At 39.1% G+C, this 18,141-nt stretch overlaps 1 protein-coding gene across 1 annotated transcript; it reads left to right on the top strand.

Moving 5' to 3' along the window:
• The first annotated feature begins 13 nt into the window (after window positions 1-13).
• On the top strand, window positions 14-13,734 carry mrpl22 (mitochondrial ribosomal protein L22). Its single transcript, XM_034177865.1, has 7 exons — window positions 14-102; window positions 213-255; window positions 8,222-8,360; window positions 10,247-10,312; window positions 11,499-11,576; window positions 11,727-11,796; window positions 13,471-13,734. The coding sequence occupies exons 1-7, from the start codon at window positions 78-80 to the stop codon at window positions 13,677-13,679; spliced, it is 630 nt and encodes a 209-aa protein (XP_034033756.1). The 5' UTR covers window positions 14-77; the 3' UTR covers window positions 13,680-13,734.
• Window positions 13,735-18,141: the final 4,407 nt, after the last annotated feature.

Below are 18,141 nucleotides of genomic sequence, written 5' to 3'. Positions count from 1 at the left end.
CGAGTTTGCAGGACGTTATATAGCGATCAGCGGACGTGAGAGAGTAGTCTCCAAGCGAGAAGTGTCGTAAAAAAAATATGGCTACTGTTGTAGCAATATGTGGTAAGAGAAAAAAAACATAATGGTTGTTTTTTTTTTTTAAATAATAGTGGTTTTTGTGTGGTATTAACCGTGGCTGTTCCAGTGTGTTAATAATTTGTTTTTGATTTCAGGTATCAGGTTTGTTCGGAATGTTTGTGGGCTGTTACAGACACGGTAAGCAGACTTGTAGCATTTTCGCTAACTGTGCACAAGGGCAAATACAATATTTGGTGTACATTAATATAATGAAGGCAAAGCCTTTGACCGAGCAGCGTTTTCTTTATTGATATTGAAGTTGTTTGACTGAAAATACTGTAAAAATTAAAGATTCAAGTGGGCAATATTATTTTAATAATTTTCTTCAGGGGTTGCTGATTTCATTTTAAAAAAGTGATGTTTACACAACAAAATATGTTTGTTCTCCTGACGTATGTGGGACTGACAACATGTATAACGTATTAAATTGCAGTTATAAATATACTGAGAGATATTACATGACAATATAAAACAACATTTTAATTCAATGAAACTAGATACTTATGCTATGTATGATGTTGAAATATTCATTACATGACCTCTAATTATAAATAAGCAACAAATTAGTAACAGTTCACAGTATATCTATATGTAAAATGTTCATTATAGTACCTGCCATTATGAATAAGCAACAAATTGCTAACAGTACATGCTATTTCTATATATATATCATAGAAATTTGATTTTTTTTCTTCAAGATCTGTAATGAGTGTCACAACAGTATATATTATTTATGCCTAATTCACAAATTTGATTATAAATGACTAGGGTTGGGTATCGGGAACTGTGTTTTTGAGAATTGTTAAATGATTCGATCCACTGACATCAATAGCCTTTTTGTTTAATGATTCCCTTATCGGTCCTTCAGAACAGCCGTTGTTTTTGAGGGTGTTTGTTGGCAAAATGATCATTTCTCTACATTGATTGCAGACCCTGCAGCAGGTCTGTAATCAACCGCTTCTGCAGCACGGCTCTCCTTTGACGCTTGAAGCAGTGAAGCAGTGCTCCGACCCGTTGTTTCGTTGGTTCTTTGCTTCAGTGCTTTTCAGAAGCGGCAAATCTGCTTCTTAACCCCTCTCAAAGCCGTTAAAATATGTCAGTCGTGAGTCACTTTTGTGCGGATTAAAGTCACTAACTGGGACTCTTGTCTTGTTGTGAGAAAGAAATGAGAATTGTCCTTCGTTCCGTTCACACAGCTCCAAACGTTGCACCGCTATGTCAAGTTACAGTCCAGTTGGAATTAATCATTTCAAACCGAATCGCTGTTTAAATCAATTGACACCTCTTTCCAAACGATGTAATACAGACAAACTGCAATCGATCAAAGCGTTTTTTTTGTTTGTTTGTTTGTTTGTTTTGTTTTGTTTTTTTCCTCCCAAAGTGAGACGTCCTGGGCTGACATGCAGCAGCTGGCTGAGTTCAGCTCAAAGGTATGTAGTGACATTCATGCCAAAATGTCTGAAAATTTATTTATATCCAGAGGTCAAGGATTCACCATGTAGATTTTATTTAAGTCCAGAGATCAAGGATCCAGTGGCCAATTTCATATTTATTTACTTTAAGACTCAATAAAATGTTGACATAGAAAACCTGTAAACCCTACATTTAGTACACAGAAAATTCACAAGAGGTATCGATAAGGCAGTCGATAAGGAATCAGATCGATAAGCTGAATTGGTAATGGCATCGATTTCGATAAAATCTTATCATTACCCATCCCTATAAATGACTAATTACCACCAAGCACTTTTTAAGAAGCTGATCCATTAGATAGTCAGATTTCATTTGCTTCAATTACTTTTCCGACTATCTGAAGAATACAGGATTACTGCACGGGATATAAGTCTACTATCTATTTTTTTTCTATTATTTTGTGGATGTTAGCCTCCTGACTTACACTCTAGTCCAGCTGGTGGCAGTAATGCTCTGTATAAGCTGGTTGCCAGTGGATGGCAACGAGCGACCATTGCTTCATTAAACGTGAAGAAGAAGAAGAAAGTCAGCTTTTTGGTGGACTCTTTTCTGAACTACTTTGTTGGTTGAAGTTATACAGTTACAATGGTAATGTGGGTCGCTCCGTGTATTCTGTGTACTCCGTGTATTTTGCTGGTGTCCAGCGTGATGATGCAATGCCGTTTCTACTCGTGTGCTGGAAAAAAAGTTCTCCCATCACGCACCTCAGTTTCACCCATCATGCTTCTTGTGTACTTCCTGTTTGCGGTGACGAAAGTCTACTTCCGGTTTGCGGTCATGGCAGAAACGGAGTTGGATGGACTACAAGCTCACTCATGCTCGTCTGTCATCATCCTTGCTATGCTCGGCGGCTCTGTATAAGTAAATGTATGACAGTTATAGAGAGGGAACAGAGCTCATGCTTTTTTGTAGTTGGAAATAAAACATTTGTGAGGAAGGACTTTGCTGATATGCTCTGTCCAAGGGCGAACCCAAAATAAATAATAACAAGAAGGGCCTTTATTCTCACTGTACATACATAGAATGGAATTTGTCCTCTGCATTTAACCTATCCTAAGTACAGTTAGACACAATGCAACCACTAGGAGCAGTGAGCAGCCACAGTGTGGCACCTGGGGACCAACTCCAGATGTAAAAATGTTGTTTGGGTCATGGCCAGAGAAACGAGCAGACCCTAAATAAGCATGTTTTTGATTCTGGGAGGAAACTGGACTGCCCACACAGACAGGGGGAGAACATGCGAATTCTACAACATAAAGGACAAGACAGGAGGAGTGCCCTGCATTTAAGATTTACCATACACAAAATGTGAATTGCTATTCATGCAGCAGCCATTGTTATTACCCGAGGTCATCAAAATATGGCCATCACGTATTGTGAAGGCTTTGCATATGTCCGTCCAACTGTCTGTCTGTGCTCAGCATAAGTCCAATCCTATTACTGCCAGGGTCTTCAAATTCACAGGGAACATTCTTGGGACACAGATCTTGGACAAGTTCAAAGATGCCTAACCTTGACTTATTTTAAGAGGTCAAAAGGTCCCATTCTGTTTCCTATTTTTATGGTATGACTCAGGCAAATCTGTTATTTTTTTGGGGGGGTTGGCAGCCAGTCAGATTAGAGAGGCACCGTGACATCACTGGCTGGTCTCTCTGGCCCCCAAACCGCCGTGTTTCTGTGTAAATATAAGACGTTTCTTATATATTATGTAAAGGCGAGTGAGAGATAAACACTTCTAAAACTGAAAATGCTATTTTTATAACCCGATAACACCTCTGGAGTGATTAAGAAGACATCTTGTGGACGTCAGTGTGCACGCGCATCACACATGGTTAAAGGTAATTTTCTGTCTTTTCAAAACCTCATGTATGTGCACACGCAGACCCTCCTGCAGACGCGGTTAAAATGTAAATAAAATATTTTTTATGATTGATTGATTTGAGTTTATTCTGCAACATCAACCAAATTAACAGGATTCTGCATTAACTCTTGTGATCATTGGCAAGGTCAGCCAACTCTCCCACAATGCACTGCATGCCAGTGTTCACTTTGCTTCTAAAAGCAGGGTTGCTACATTTTCGTATTTGAATCATGCCCAAAGCTGTGAGCATTAATCCCTCCAGGGTTTGTTTTTTTTTTTTTTAATTCATATACAACCCCTGGCAAAAATTATGGAATCACCGGCCTCGGTGGATGTTCATTCAGCTGTTTAATTTTGTAGAAAAAAAGCAGATCACAGACATGACACAAAACTAAAGTCATTTCAAATGACAACTTTCTGGCTTTAAGAAACACAATAAGAAATCAGGAAAAAAAATTGTGGCAGTCAGTGACTGTTACTTTTTTTAGACCAAGCAGAGGGAAAAAAAATATGGAATCACTCAATTCTGAGGAAAAAAATTATGGAATCATGAAAAACAAAAGAACGCTCCAACACATCACTAGTATTTTGTTGCACCACCTCTGGCTTTTATAACAGCTTGCAGTCTCTGAGGCATGGACTTAATGAGTGAGAAACAGTACTCTTCATCAATCTGGCTCCAACTTTCTCTGATTGCTGTTGCCAGATCAGCTTTGCAGGTTGGAGCTTTGTCATGGACCATTTTCTTCAACTTCCACCAAAGATTTTCAATTGGATTAAGATCCGGACTATTTGCAGGCCATGACATTGACCCTACGTGTCTTTTTGCAAGGAATGTTTTCACAGTTTTTGCTCTATGGCAAGATGTATTATCATCTTGAAAAATGATTTCATCATCCCCAAACATCCTTTCAATTGATGGGATAAGAAAAGTGTCCAAAATATCAATGTAAACTTGTGCATTTATTGATGATGTAATGACAGCCATCTCCCCAGTGCCTTTACCTGACATGCAGCCCGATACCATCAATGACTGTGGAAATTTACATGTTCTCTTCAGGCAGTCATCTTTATGAATCTCATTGGAACGGCACCAAACAAATGTTCCAGCATCATCACCTTGCCCAATGCAGATTCGAGATTCATCACTGAATATGACTTTCATCCAGTCATCCACAGCCCACGATTGCTTTTCCTTAGCCCATTGTAACCTTGTTTTTTTCTGTTTAGGTGTTAATGTTGGCTTTCGTTTAGCTTTTCTGTATGTAAATCCCATTTCTTTTAGGCGGTTTCTTACAGTTCGGTCACAGACGTTGACTCCAGTTTCCTCCCATTCGTTCCTCATTTGTTTTGTTGTGCATTTTCGATTTATGAGACATATTGCTTTAAGTTTTCTGTCTTGACGTGTTGATGTCTTCCTTGGTCTACCAGTATGTTTGCCTTTAACAACCTTCCCATGTTGTTTGTATTTGGTCCAGAGTTTAGACACCGCTGACTGTGAACAAACAACATCTTTTGCAACATTGCGTGATGATTTACCCTCTTTTAAGAGTTTGATAATCCTCTCCTTTGTTTCAATTGACATCTCTCGTGTTGGAGCCATGATTCATGTTAGTCCACTTGGTGCAACAGCTCTCCAAGATGTGATCACTCCTTTTTAGATGCAGACTAACGAGCAGATCTGATTTGATGCAGGTGTTAGTTTTGGGGATGAAAATTTACAGGGTGATTCCAGAATTTATTCCTCAGAATTGAGTGAGTCCATATTTTTTTCCCTCTGCTTATTCTAAAAAAGTAACCGTTACTGACTGCCACAATTTTTTTTTCTTGATTTCTTATAGTGTTTCTTAAAGCCAGAAAGTTGCCATTTGAAATTACTTTAGTTTTGTGTCATGTCTGTGATCTGCTTTTTTTCTACAAAATTAAACAACTGAATGAACATCCTTCGAGGCCGGTGATTCCATAATTATTGCCAGGGGTTGTATCTAAATTTTTTAAGTCAGTAAGCTGCTCACTGGCACATTTACCACTCTTGAATAAACATATATAAAGGCCACAGTATCTGATGAATGAGGGAGGTGTAGTCTGCATAAGTGCTGCACACTCAGAAAATCGGTGCAGTGCCCCAAGGTGATTTTTTTTTTTTTTTTTATCGCACTTTTTAATGATTATATAATCACACAGGCCAATATTGTGATATGATTAAATGTGCAGCCCTAACAATAACCCTTATGTTTAGTTTGTCCATTTACTTATGGGTTGTGAAATTGGGGGGACTGTGTGTAATGCACCCATCACACATACGCCGATTGAGTCCGAATTACGTCAGAATGACGCATCTGGCCACAATCTGGAAATATCGAGGTGTGGTCTGAAGACCTACGGAAGGCAGTCTGTGAGCATCTACATATTTGGTCCCATTCACTCGGCTGTCCCAAGTGTGTTGCACATGTTCAAAACACCCTTGTTGCCATCGAGATGTGACACACATCTGATGACGGTCTATATGCAGTTTTTGCGTCATATGATCGCAGTCTACATATTCTGACTGCATCAAAACAACATCTGAAACAATCTGATTATGGGTGATAGAGCTCTGAGATCAATCGCTCATAGCAAAGCCTGCCAGCATCGTGTGCCACAGATGTCCACCTCCACTGGATCCCGGCCAGGGAGGGCAAAGGAAATGTTGATATGTAATAACATGTATATGGCACACATTCATCATGTACAGTGGGTGTGATCAGCGAGCAACAAACCAAAAGTACCGCCTCTCCGTGTTCTCATGCACAGTAATGCGTCATAGCGCATGTCAGGCACAGAGCTGAATGGATCTCACAGCTGTAATATATATTTTATTACCTGATCACCATCTAAACTCTGTAGGAGGTGTGATGTGGAACTGTATCCCAGGCCGTGACAACATTATTAAACATGAAACTCGCCTCCAGCACAGAACCATGACAGAACAGAGCACACAGGAGCCAAACCACAGCCTGTAGTGAAAAGCCTTTCACCAGGCTGCTGTGTGCTGCAAATAAACACGCAAAAATTAAATCCCATGTGATAATTCAACCGACATCACGATGTACAGACTTGCGTTGTGTTCCTGAAGTAAGCAAAAAAAAAAAATTAAAGTTTGCTGGAAAGGCTGGATCTGATGCATGGTGTGACACTGCTGCAAAGCAAAGATGTCCAGTGGCACGCACATGCGTCACGTGCGCTGCACGCATGGAATTGTCACCCGGAATTGTCACTCAGCTGTGTGAATGTGTGTGTTCATAACGGCTGCATGGGCCACTAAGCATAGGCGTGGCACGCACGTGCCATTAGACACCTTTCAATTTACAATTTATTTTCATTTATATAGTGCCAAATCACAACAAAGCTGCTTCAAGGCACTTCACACAAGTAAGGTCTAACCTTAACAACCCCCAGAGCAAGCACACAGGTGACAGTGGTATGGAAAAAGTCCCTCTGATGATTTGAGGAAGAAACCTCAAGCAGACCAGACTCAAAGGGGTGACCCTCTGCTTATGCCGTGCTACCAACACAATTTACAAAACAATTCACAAAATGACTACATAGGAAATGTTGCCGGTGCACAGGACGGGAGGGCTACAGAAACAAACACGACACCCATTTCTGGATGGAGCCGCACCTCAAACAGAGAAAAAAAAAAAACAATCAGGCATCTCAAAGACAACAAATACAGTATACAGTAGTGTTCAGAATAATAGTAGTGCTGTGTGACTAAAAAGATTAATCCGGGTTTTGAGTATATTTCTTGTTACATGGGAAACAAGGTACCAGTAGATTCAGTAGATTGTCGCAAGACCAAGCATTCATGATATGCACACTCTTAAGGCTATGAAATTGGGCTATTAGTAAAAAAAAAAAAAAAGTAGGCAGTCTGACAGCAGTCTGTGTCATTTACCTGTTGTCCACATGCGCTTTGGATGCCATCATGCAGGTGTGGACGAGGTAATCTGGATGCAATGTGACATTGCTGACCATGCCTCTTTCCCTCCCGACTGCGCCCGATTGTCGCAATTTTTGCAGTTTCGGCCTGGTTCCTGCACATTCTTGCTATGTGTGACAGGGCTTAAAAATAGTTTTCCTTTCTTGTGGCTTTTCTCTTGCTTGGGGTCACCACAGCTGATACAGCATAGATGTGCATGTTGATGTGCCACAACTTTTATTTATTTATTTTTAATTTAACCTTTATATAATCAGGTTAGTCCCATTGACATCAAGATCTCTTTTACAGAGGAGATCTGGACATTGGACAATAGAGTTTCCAATTAACCTGCATGTCTTTAGATGTGGGAGGAAGCCGGAGCACCCGGAGGGAACCCACACAAACACAGGGAGAATATGCAAACTCCACACAGAAAGGCCACAGATGGAAATTGATCCCATGACCTTCTTGCTGTGAGGCAGTGGTGCTAACCACTAAGCCACCATGCTGGATGCACTTCCTAATGAACTCCACATTACATGGAGAATGGGCACATGAGGTCTTGCACCAAGAACTTTCTATTTTGCAAGCAATCTTATTACCCACATGTGACTATGCTGTGTTGTGTATAAAAATAATAATAATAATAATAATAATTCTTTAATATAGTACTCGTGCCATATTAAAGAATGCAAACAAAGCTACCATCCTCGACGACACATGCATGTGTGGCCAGACAGAACGTAAATGGTCATAGTCTAAATACTTATTGACCTGATTGTTTTTCCATTTCTCGTGTGTTGGTCTAGGTCCCAGATGGTGGGTGGTACACCTCAGCAGCTGTCCTGCTTCCACACCAGTGTTTCACTGGAAACAAAAAGAAAATGGGAGCGGAAGAACAAGATAGTGTACCCACCTCAGCTACCAGATGAGCCCCGTAGACCAGCAGTGAGTCTGTCTCATGTTCACAGAACCTTTTTGTTTGTTGTTGTTTTTGTTTTTTTTATTTTATATGATGTGTGAAAGTTGACCAAATTTTCATGGGTATGTCCTTGTGTGCCCTTTAAGTTTGACATTGGTTTTAAATTTGTGTTAAATTGGAGAGTATCTACTCATTTATCTGTTCACCAGCTAACACAACAGTTAAGCTGTAGAAACATCTTAAGGATGATCATTGGAAACAGGATGCACCTGAGCTCAATTTTGAGCTTAATGGCAAAGGCTGGTTATTATTATTATTATTTATACATATATTTATTTATTTAATAAATCTGCAGAAAATCTTTAAAAAACTTCTTTTTTTACATTCTCATTATGGGGTATTATGTGTAGAATTTTGAGGGGAAAAAAAATGAATTTCATCCATTTTGGAATACGGCTGTAACAAAAAAATGTGGCAAAAGTGAAAGCTAAAATTCTGAACATTTTGATATGCAATGCATGGGCATAATTCTGTATGCACATACCCAAAGGCTCTGTTTTCAATTTGCAATTCTAATTTCAGCATTAAATGAGAATATATTCCTGTTGTATATCAATTAGCAAATTTTGAATACCGTATTTTCCAGACTATAAGTCGCACTTTTTTACATGTTTTGGCCGGGGGTGCGACCTATACTCCGGTGCGACTTATAAATGAAAAATATACTGGTAGGATCTCAATTAATTTACTGTAACAAAACAATTTTACGTGACAGAGTCGATCTATGTTTTAAAATGGCCACCGGAAAAGGAAATGCAATGCATCATGGGCACTGTAGTATGACGGCCATCCTATAGTTCACGCTGGTCGCGATAACCAATCAGAGAACAGAACTTTGGATGCGTATTCCTCACCCACAGCGTGTGAAGCTGACGAACTCGGTGCTTGCTGTTATTCCGGCTTGGCGAACAGAACAGCTTCAACCCTTGGATATCAATGTGAGCAGAGTGTTTAAGTTGACGCTGAGAGCTGCGTGGGAGCATTGGGTGAGCGACGGCGGAGGATTAGCGTGTGCACTTGGAAGGAGCTGGCGTCGATGATTGTGAAAAGCGTTTGAAGCAGACGAACATGGTGTTTATTCCGGGACGGCTAACAAGACAGCTTCAGCCCTTGGATATCAGTGTGAGCAGAGTTGACGCTGAGAGCTGCATGGGAGCACTGAGCGACGGCGGAGGATTAGCGTCTCCACTTGGAAGGAGCTGGATCGACAACGCTGGGTGGTCATGAGCTGCGCAGGTAGGTGCTGCATGGTTCGGCTCGCAATGTGGTCCACAAAATACAAACATATCCGTAGGTAAAATGCAGCTCACGAGAGGGCACTCAAGGCTTGTGTAACTGTTCCTGCGACTTCTGACTACCATAGAAAAATAAAAATTTTAACGTTACTGATAACATAACAAGACAACGGAGAAGGCCCGAAAAAATGCCACCAAAAAGAAAATCATACTCTGCAGATTACAAGTTGCGACTGGTGAAATATGCATCCGAAAACGGTAGCCGTCACAATATTATCATCTGAACTTTTCATGTTAACATACCTGTATGTCCATGGGACTTATAGTCCAGTGGACCTTATTTATGGTTTATTTTTCTTTATAATGGATAAAGTGGCTGGCGCGACTTATACTCCGGTGCGACTTATTTATGGTTTGTTTTTCTTTATAATGGATAAAGTGGCTGGTGCGACTTATACTCCGGTGCGACTTATAGTCCGGAAAATACGGTAGTTTTCTTTTTCAGTGCCTCTTTGGTCGCTGGTGCTGCTGGAGTTTCTTTTAGAGATGTGTATAATTTTCATTTATATAAAAGAATATGTTGGCTATGTCATGTTTTGGTGTTTGTTTTTCCACAGGAGGTCTATCACTGCAGGAGATATATAAAATACAGCAAAGACAAGATGTGGTATCTGGCCAAAGTGGTGAGCTTTACTCAAGCTGTGTTTTAACGTTTTAACAAGTGAAAAAGTCTGAAATAAGATGAGGGATGTCCCCATCTGATTGGATCTGAATAGAATTGGCTTGATCAAGGCCTTTTTTTTTTAAAATTGATCCAAATATGTTTAATTATACCCAGTTAAACCCAAGTCATATACAAATACAAGTGAAGCTCAAAAAATTTAAATATTATGGAAAAAGTTAAGTATTTTTGTCAGGTATTTAACAAAGTGGAAAATTTTATAGACTCATTACACATAATCTAAACTGTTTTAAGCATTTTGTTATGTTGTTTTGTTATTTTAATTTTGATCATTATGGCATACCACTCCAAAAATTAGAAAATTATCTCAAAATATTAGAATATTTCATAAGATCTGGATTCATCATACAGCAGTGTTGGACTTTTGGAAAGTGTTAATTTTTTTATGTGCTCAATACTTGAATGAATTACTCCACCATTGCATTGTGGCATAGAGGCAGTCAGCCTGTGGTGCTTCTGAGGTGTAATGGAAGCCCAGGTTTCTTTGTTCACCTGGATTGTTGCGTGTGGTGTCTCTCTTGACGGGGTATTGCCTATTATGCAAATCAAGTTCACTAATACCATTGTCAGCAAAGCAGCCAGTTGTAGTTTCTGAACTGTGGACATGACTGCTGGAAAGGAAATCAGCATCTCCATAAAACTTGTTAGCAGATGGATGCATGAATTTCTCTGACATCTCCTGGTAGATGGCTGTGTTAACTTTGGACTTGATGAAACACAGTGGACCAACACCAGCAGATGAGATGGCACGCCAAATACATGTGTGTAGCCAGAGAGATGAATCAGAAGGGCTCTGTGCAAGTGTAATGTTATGGGAAAATTCAAGTACCTGAATGGACTCTCTATCGACAGATACTTAATATTAAATTACTCAGATTGGGGGCAAAAAAACCTGAATGGGACACCCATAATTAAGACACACCCACGGGTGTTTGCAGATGCTCTGCTGGAGTTTTGTTGATGGATTTATGTTTAAGGTGTCCACATCTCAGCAGTGTTCAGAATCAGCATAATTGTGCTGCTGCACTTAAAAAGTGAAGTCTTCAGGCTGTGTATCACTTTGGTCTCCCTGTTGGGTCACCTTCGTAACTTTGTGGTCTCATGAAACTGTTTATTTGGCTTCTCAGATCCGGGGGATGAGCATTTATGAGGCCATTGGGCAAATGGAGTTTAATGACAAGAAAGGAGCTAAATTTGTGAAAGAGGTTTGTATATATGTGCTCTCTTGTCATACTACTGTCACATATTTGTCTAAATCAAATGCTTGTAAGATTTTTGTTAGTTTTTATATATATATATATATATATATATATCTTGTCATGTTTAAGAATGTGACAACTCTTTGTTTTGTCCAGGTCCTTCTGGAAGCGCAAGAGATGGCCGTGAAAAGTCACAATGTCGAGTACAAGTCCAATTTGTATGTCGGTAAGCATCAGCAAGAATGCATTATAATCTGATAAAACAGGATGGATAAATATTAAAACCTTTAATCGACACTGGAGTTGTTGTGTTAGTGATCCACTAAAAGGTCCTATCTTGCTGTGTTCAAAGCTCACAGGTCTTTGACAGCTCATCTGTGCCATCTCCCATCATCTACGAGCTGTTTTCCTATCGCTCGCTTTAAGGACCACATACAGTTATTGGCACCTCAGATCAAATAATTGATTTAGTATAATATTAATACAATGTCCAATTAAATATAAAAAGATGTAGTTAATTTGAGTTAAATATTGTGCTTTTACATAATTGGGTCACTAGCAGTTATTTCAAAACATATTTTAAATTCTGGACTTTTTGGGATGCCAGTAAATCTAAGAGCTTGTGTAAATATGCAATCCCCCCAACCCGCCACCAAGAGAAAAAGCACCTCACCCAATGTGTTTTTTTTTTTCTTTTCTTTTCTTTTTTTCAAAGCGCTTTGTGTGTTTTTTTGTTTGTTTTTTGTTTCTTGTGCGGCTGGCCTAAGAACTTCAAAGTTGAAAAATCTCTGAACTTTTGAGAAAGACGCTGTGTCATTACTGCAGCCAGTCAGATGGGGAAAACCTCAAGGAGAAGATGTTTCTACCATCTCTGTCAACAGTCAGCTGATTTCACACAAAATCTTATACGACCCCAATTCCAGTGAAGTTGGGATGTTGTGTGCTGAGGGTGAGTGCTTTTATCGCGGGACGAATTATAAGCCAGTCAAAAGATGTTTATCATTCATTCAAATCCCATGAGGAGCACTTTTTATCCCTCGCTGGTTGAAGGCCCAAAGAAAGCACAAGTGTTCTGAAATCAACTCTTCTCATATTTTTAGGAGGAATTTTGTGAAACTTGGTAGAATTCCTTGTTATGGGATGGAAATACACATATCATTGAATTTGGGCCCATTTTACCAGAGTTAAACTTTGATTAACAAAACTAGACTTTGTCAGTTTCATGAGTGGGTGCCTGCTTTCTGAAATCAGCTCCTGTCATGCTTTTAGATGAAATATTATGAAACTTGGTACAAGTCCTTGTTATAGGCTGGTAATACACATATTATACTACCATTGGATATATTTATTCTTCTATCTTGTGATTCATTAGCAAGAAATATTTCTCTTGATTTATGGAAGAAATTCTTCACTTAAATTAGCTGATTTAGCAGTTTTTGCTAGAAGTGCAAATTGCTGATGTATGTTGACAAAACAAATGCTATCAGATACCTTGAAATGTTATCAGAATATAACACTCACTTGTACCAAAGCAGCATTTGCCAGCAGGGGATATTATGATCTCAGAGCTCCCCTGTTCTTTTTAAGAAAGTGTTAGGATGAAGCTTTTCTCTGTAGTCTCTCAGTGCTTTTCTATCAGAAAAAAAAAACACTATATGGACACAGGGGGCTCAGACTGTAACATAATTGAGGTAGGAGGACTGAAAGTGTTTCGTGTTTGGAAAAAGTAGCAGAGTTCAGCCAGATACAGTGCCGAAATTATTATTGATAAGCTTTAACTTATTACCACTTTTCAAATTTTGATTTTTTTTCCCCCCCAAAGGAAACTCAGTGAGCTAAATAAATTGTCTCTTATCTCTCTGTTTTCATCCTTTCTGTTCCATCACTGCCTGTCCTCCAGCTGAGTCTTTTTCAGCCAAAGGGCCGTACCTGAAACGAATTCGTTACCATGGCAGGGGAATGTTTGGTATCATGGACAAAGTTTACTGTCACTACTTTGTTAAGCTAGTGGAAGGGTCACCGCCCAAAAAGGAGGAGAAGACAAGTTTGGACCTTGCCAAAGAGTACGTCCAAAGCCTCAAGAATCGAACCATCATCCACAGTTTGTAGGCCTAACCTCTGATATACACGAGTTATTTGACATCTGTAAATAAAATGAATGATTGAGTGGATCATGACAGTATTCTGTGTTGCTTATTTATGGTATTTAACACTGCATTGGTGGGGACGGTCAGTTAAAAAAAAAAAAGCAAGGTGATAAATCTGTTTATTTCTGCAAAAGTGATCGTCTCATAGCTGATACTTCTGAGTTTTTGTCATCTTACCCTTACAGTCATGTGACCTTCACTGCCGTCACCGCCTTGTTGGCTGGCGAAAGAGATGCTGGTTACACTCGCTCAGTGCACGAGTAGGCCTTCCAATCAGAATGTAAAGGACAGGCACAAATTTATCCCCCTCTGAATATGTTAAACACTGAGATGGCGAGGTGAAGGAAGCATAAGTGCCAGAAAGGTTGCAACTGAGTACAGGATCTACAGTGCCCTCTCAAAGTATTCAGCCCCTTGGTATTTCACACATTTTAATTTGTTTCTGCCATCTCAGATATAAAAAGTAAATCAGACTTCAAAGTATAAAAAATTCTAATCTCTACAACTTGATATAAATTAATTAAAAATATAAAAGTCAAGATAATAGGAAACTGGCCCCTTTGGTATAATACCTGAAAATAATCAGTTTTATTGCCAGTTTTCTTCAGACAAGTCAGGGGTTGGATACATGAACATTTCCAAGTCACTGAATATGTCTTGGACTTTATTTACATCAATTCTGAAGAAATATAAACAGTATGGCACTCTATGGTAAATTTGGGTGGAGTCAACAGTTCTCAAAAACTGCGAGACTGTGCAAGAAGGAGAAAAGTGAAGAACGCTACCAAGACATCCAGGCAACCCATAAAAAGTTATAAGCTTATGTGGCTGTGATTGGGAAACTAGTGAATGTAGACCACTCAAATCATTAAAGCAACAGTTTTCTGTCTGTCATGTGCAATAATACTTATATTTCAGTTTCAATTTATTTTCATTTATATAGCGCCAAATCACAACAAGGTTGCCTCAAGGCGCTTCACACAAGTAAAGTCTAACCTTATGAACCTCCAGAGCAACAGTGGTAAGGGGAAAAACTCCTTCTGAGGAAGAAACCTCAAGCAGACCAGACTCAAAGGGTGATTTATACATTCTTGTGCAATAATAGTACTTATTTACAACTTTACTTGAACATTCATGTGCAATATTACGAAACATTCTTTTTTGCTTGTAAATAGTGTATTTTACTGTAAATGTATTGTTATTCCGCACACTACTTGCCTTCTGTGTTTTTTTTTTTTTCTTTCAACCACTTAGTCCAATTAAGGGTCACGGGGGGGCTGGAGCCTATCCCAGCAGTCATAGAGTGTGAGGCGGGTTACACCCAGGACAGGATGCCAGTCTCACAGGGCCACAAACAGACAAACCTATTCTAGTGCAGCAGATAACAAACAATCGTGCAAATGGTGATACAAGCACCAAGGTTGGCACAAATACTCCTTAGACATTGCTCTTTTGAACAAACCGACTGGCCACTTGAATTTTCAGTAGGTGGCCAGGTAGGGGTCAATTGAATTACACAGGGGTCAAAATTAAAAATGCTGAAATCATTTTGAAAACTACACCATGTTATTTGTGTGATTGTAAAGATTCCAAAAAGGTATAGATTGGGCTATCTACGACTGAATGATTAGGAGTTATGGGGTAAAAACAGGAAAAATGGTGACAAAGGTCAGTTTCAGTTTGTACAGGGGTCAAAGTTAAAGTTGCTCCAATTTTGGTAAAAAATGATGCAAATTATTAGTTGAGGTAACAGGGTTTTAAAAAGGAATAGTTTGCACCATGTATCATGCTTACTTATGTTACAGGGTAACATGTCACATGTCATAGAATCCAATGGACGTTGACCTTGTTTGACCTTTACTTTGGAGACCAAACATTAAACACAATCAAAACTATTCCATTTATTAATCCTATTAGCTCAACCAATAATTTGTATCACTTTTTATCAAAATTAGAGCAACTTTAACTTTTGACCCCAGTACAAACTGACACTGACCTTTGTCACCATTTTGCTGTTTTTAGCCCATAACTTCTGATCATTCAGGCATAGATAGTCAAAACTATACCTTTTTGGAATCTTTACGATCAGACAAATAATGTGGTGTAGTTTTCAAAATGATTTCAGCATTTTTAATTTCAACCCCTGTGTAATTCTTCAATTGACCCCTACCTGGCCCCTATTGAAAATTCAAGTGGCCAGTCAGTTTGTTCAAAAGAGTAATGTCTAAGGAGTATTTGTGCCAACTTTGGTGCTTGTATCACCATTTGCACGATTTTGCTCCAAATATTCTCGGCCGCTGCACTATTCACACCCACTTGCACTACAGACAATTTAAAGACTCCAATCCACCTAACCCGCATGAAAATTCAGTAAGGAATATCTTATATATTATATTCCAATTCTAAGGTGGAACTATGCTAGTATACAAAGGTATATCTAAAAAGGAAGAGTAAAATAGGAGAGTACAAAAGAGTAGAGCAGAACCACTTAGGTGCCTGGTCTTGAGAACCAGGGATGGTATGTCTTTGGATGTGGGCAGTGTTGCCACAGTTACTTTGAAAAAGTAATCCAATTACTGATTACTCCTTGAAAAAGTAACTTAGTTACTTTACTGATTACTCAATTGTAAAAGTAACTAAGTTAGATTACTAGTTACTTTTCCCAGCTGCCGACAACAACCCTCTGTCACCTCAACATGACAATGATACCTGTTTTGCCAAAAGTTACTTTATAGTCACCCTTTCTTGACTTCAATGAAAATAAATACTTGTTTTATAAAAAGTAAAATAAAGACCTCTTTCTTGACCTCATATTTAACTGTTGACAGCACTGTAACAGTAAAACTTGCAATTTCGAACCTACATTGTTTATAAATGTAACTATTAAATTCATTCTAGCATTTTTCTAACATTTAAATTCTCTCTAAATATTTTACTTGTCGAAATGAATATTATTTTAAGTAGTATTAGTAGTTGTAGTAAAAAAAAAGGCTTCAAAACTGGACCTTTAATCTAGGGGTGTTGTGGGGGAGGGGGGCACATCCCTCCCCCACGCCCCCATCCCATCTGGATTCGCCCCTACTTTGGCGTTTGAGCACAAAGAATGGATAACATTTATTTATGCAGAAAACGTGACCAGATTTACAGGTAAGAAAGTTTTATTGTGTTTTCACATCATGTGGTCCTCAGAAAGAGAGTTTAGGTGCATTTGAGTGCAAAATAGTGTTAGTTGTTGACTCGTCGCGGAGGATCAGCTGTTTTAACGTGCAGATACAGAGCGGCTCAGCTCTAAATAAAGGAGGGAAAAAAAGTATAAAAATGTCTTTGTAAAGCTCAGTGCAGGTGTGCTGATCACCGCGCTTTAAGAGGTGACAACGAGTCGAGCAGCTGCAAAAAACCGCGGATGAAAAGCTCACAGCTCACTGAAAGTGGGACGTTCAGTCGAACCCCGACCTCCTGCCCACAGACCAAGTTTAATGCTGCTATCGACCCACAATGAAAAATAATAGTAACGCACAGTGACATGAAGAAGTAACTTTAATCTGATTACCGATTTGGAAAGATTAACGCGTTAGATTACTCGTTACTAAAAAAAAGTGGTCAGATTAGAGTAACGCGTTACCGGCATCACTGGATGTGGGAGGTAACCTGAGCACCTGGAGGAAACCCACGCAAACACGGGGAGAACATGAAAACTCCACACAGAAAGGCCACAGATGGGAATTAAACCCGTGACCTTCTCACTGTGAGCCAACGGTGCTAACTCCTAAGCCACTGTGCTGCCCTGAATGGATACAAACACCCTCAAATCCCTTTGCATGTACAGTACAGACTGTCTGTCACTCAAAAAATTAATGATCTGTCACACTGTCCACAAGTGCAGAAGATACACAATTACACTGAATTTGAGATTTTGACAGTACTCTGAGAGGTATACAAAAGGACTTTTTTTTTCATTTGGGAATCTTTGGAATCACAAAAAATGTCTGTGACTGTTTAAAGAACCGATAATCAAATAATAGAAAGCCTTATAAGATTGATTTAAAGTATTTACATTTCAGTTTGTGAATGGTAAATTGGACATAAGGTAATTTTGTGTACAGTGCATGCAGAAAGTATTACAGTGCTTCACTTTTTCCGCATTTTATGTTACAGCCTTATTCCAAAATGGAGTAAATTTATTTTTTCCCTCAAAACCTTTTTTCACAACACCTCATAATGATAACATGGAAAAAAAAGGGGGGTGTTTTTGTTTTTATTGTTTTGGTTTTGTTTTTTCAAATTTTGGCAGTAATTACAGCCTCAAGTCATCTTGGATATGATGTCACAAGCTTGGTTGTGGTGGGATGGGGAGTGTCTGTGCACAGCCATTTTCAGATCTCTCCAGAGATGTTCAATCAGATTCAGGTCTGGGCTCTGGCTGG

Source organism: Thalassophryne amazonica, chromosome 9 (genome assembly GCF_902500255.1).
Source record: "Thalassophryne amazonica chromosome 9, fThaAma1.1, whole genome shotgun sequence".
In the NCBI taxonomy this organism is placed as follows: Eukaryota; Metazoa; Chordata; class Actinopteri; order Batrachoidiformes; family Batrachoididae; genus Thalassophryne; species Thalassophryne amazonica.
The sequence above is the reverse complement of the archived record's forward strand: the minus strand, read 5'-3'. Positions and strand labels throughout refer to the sequence as shown.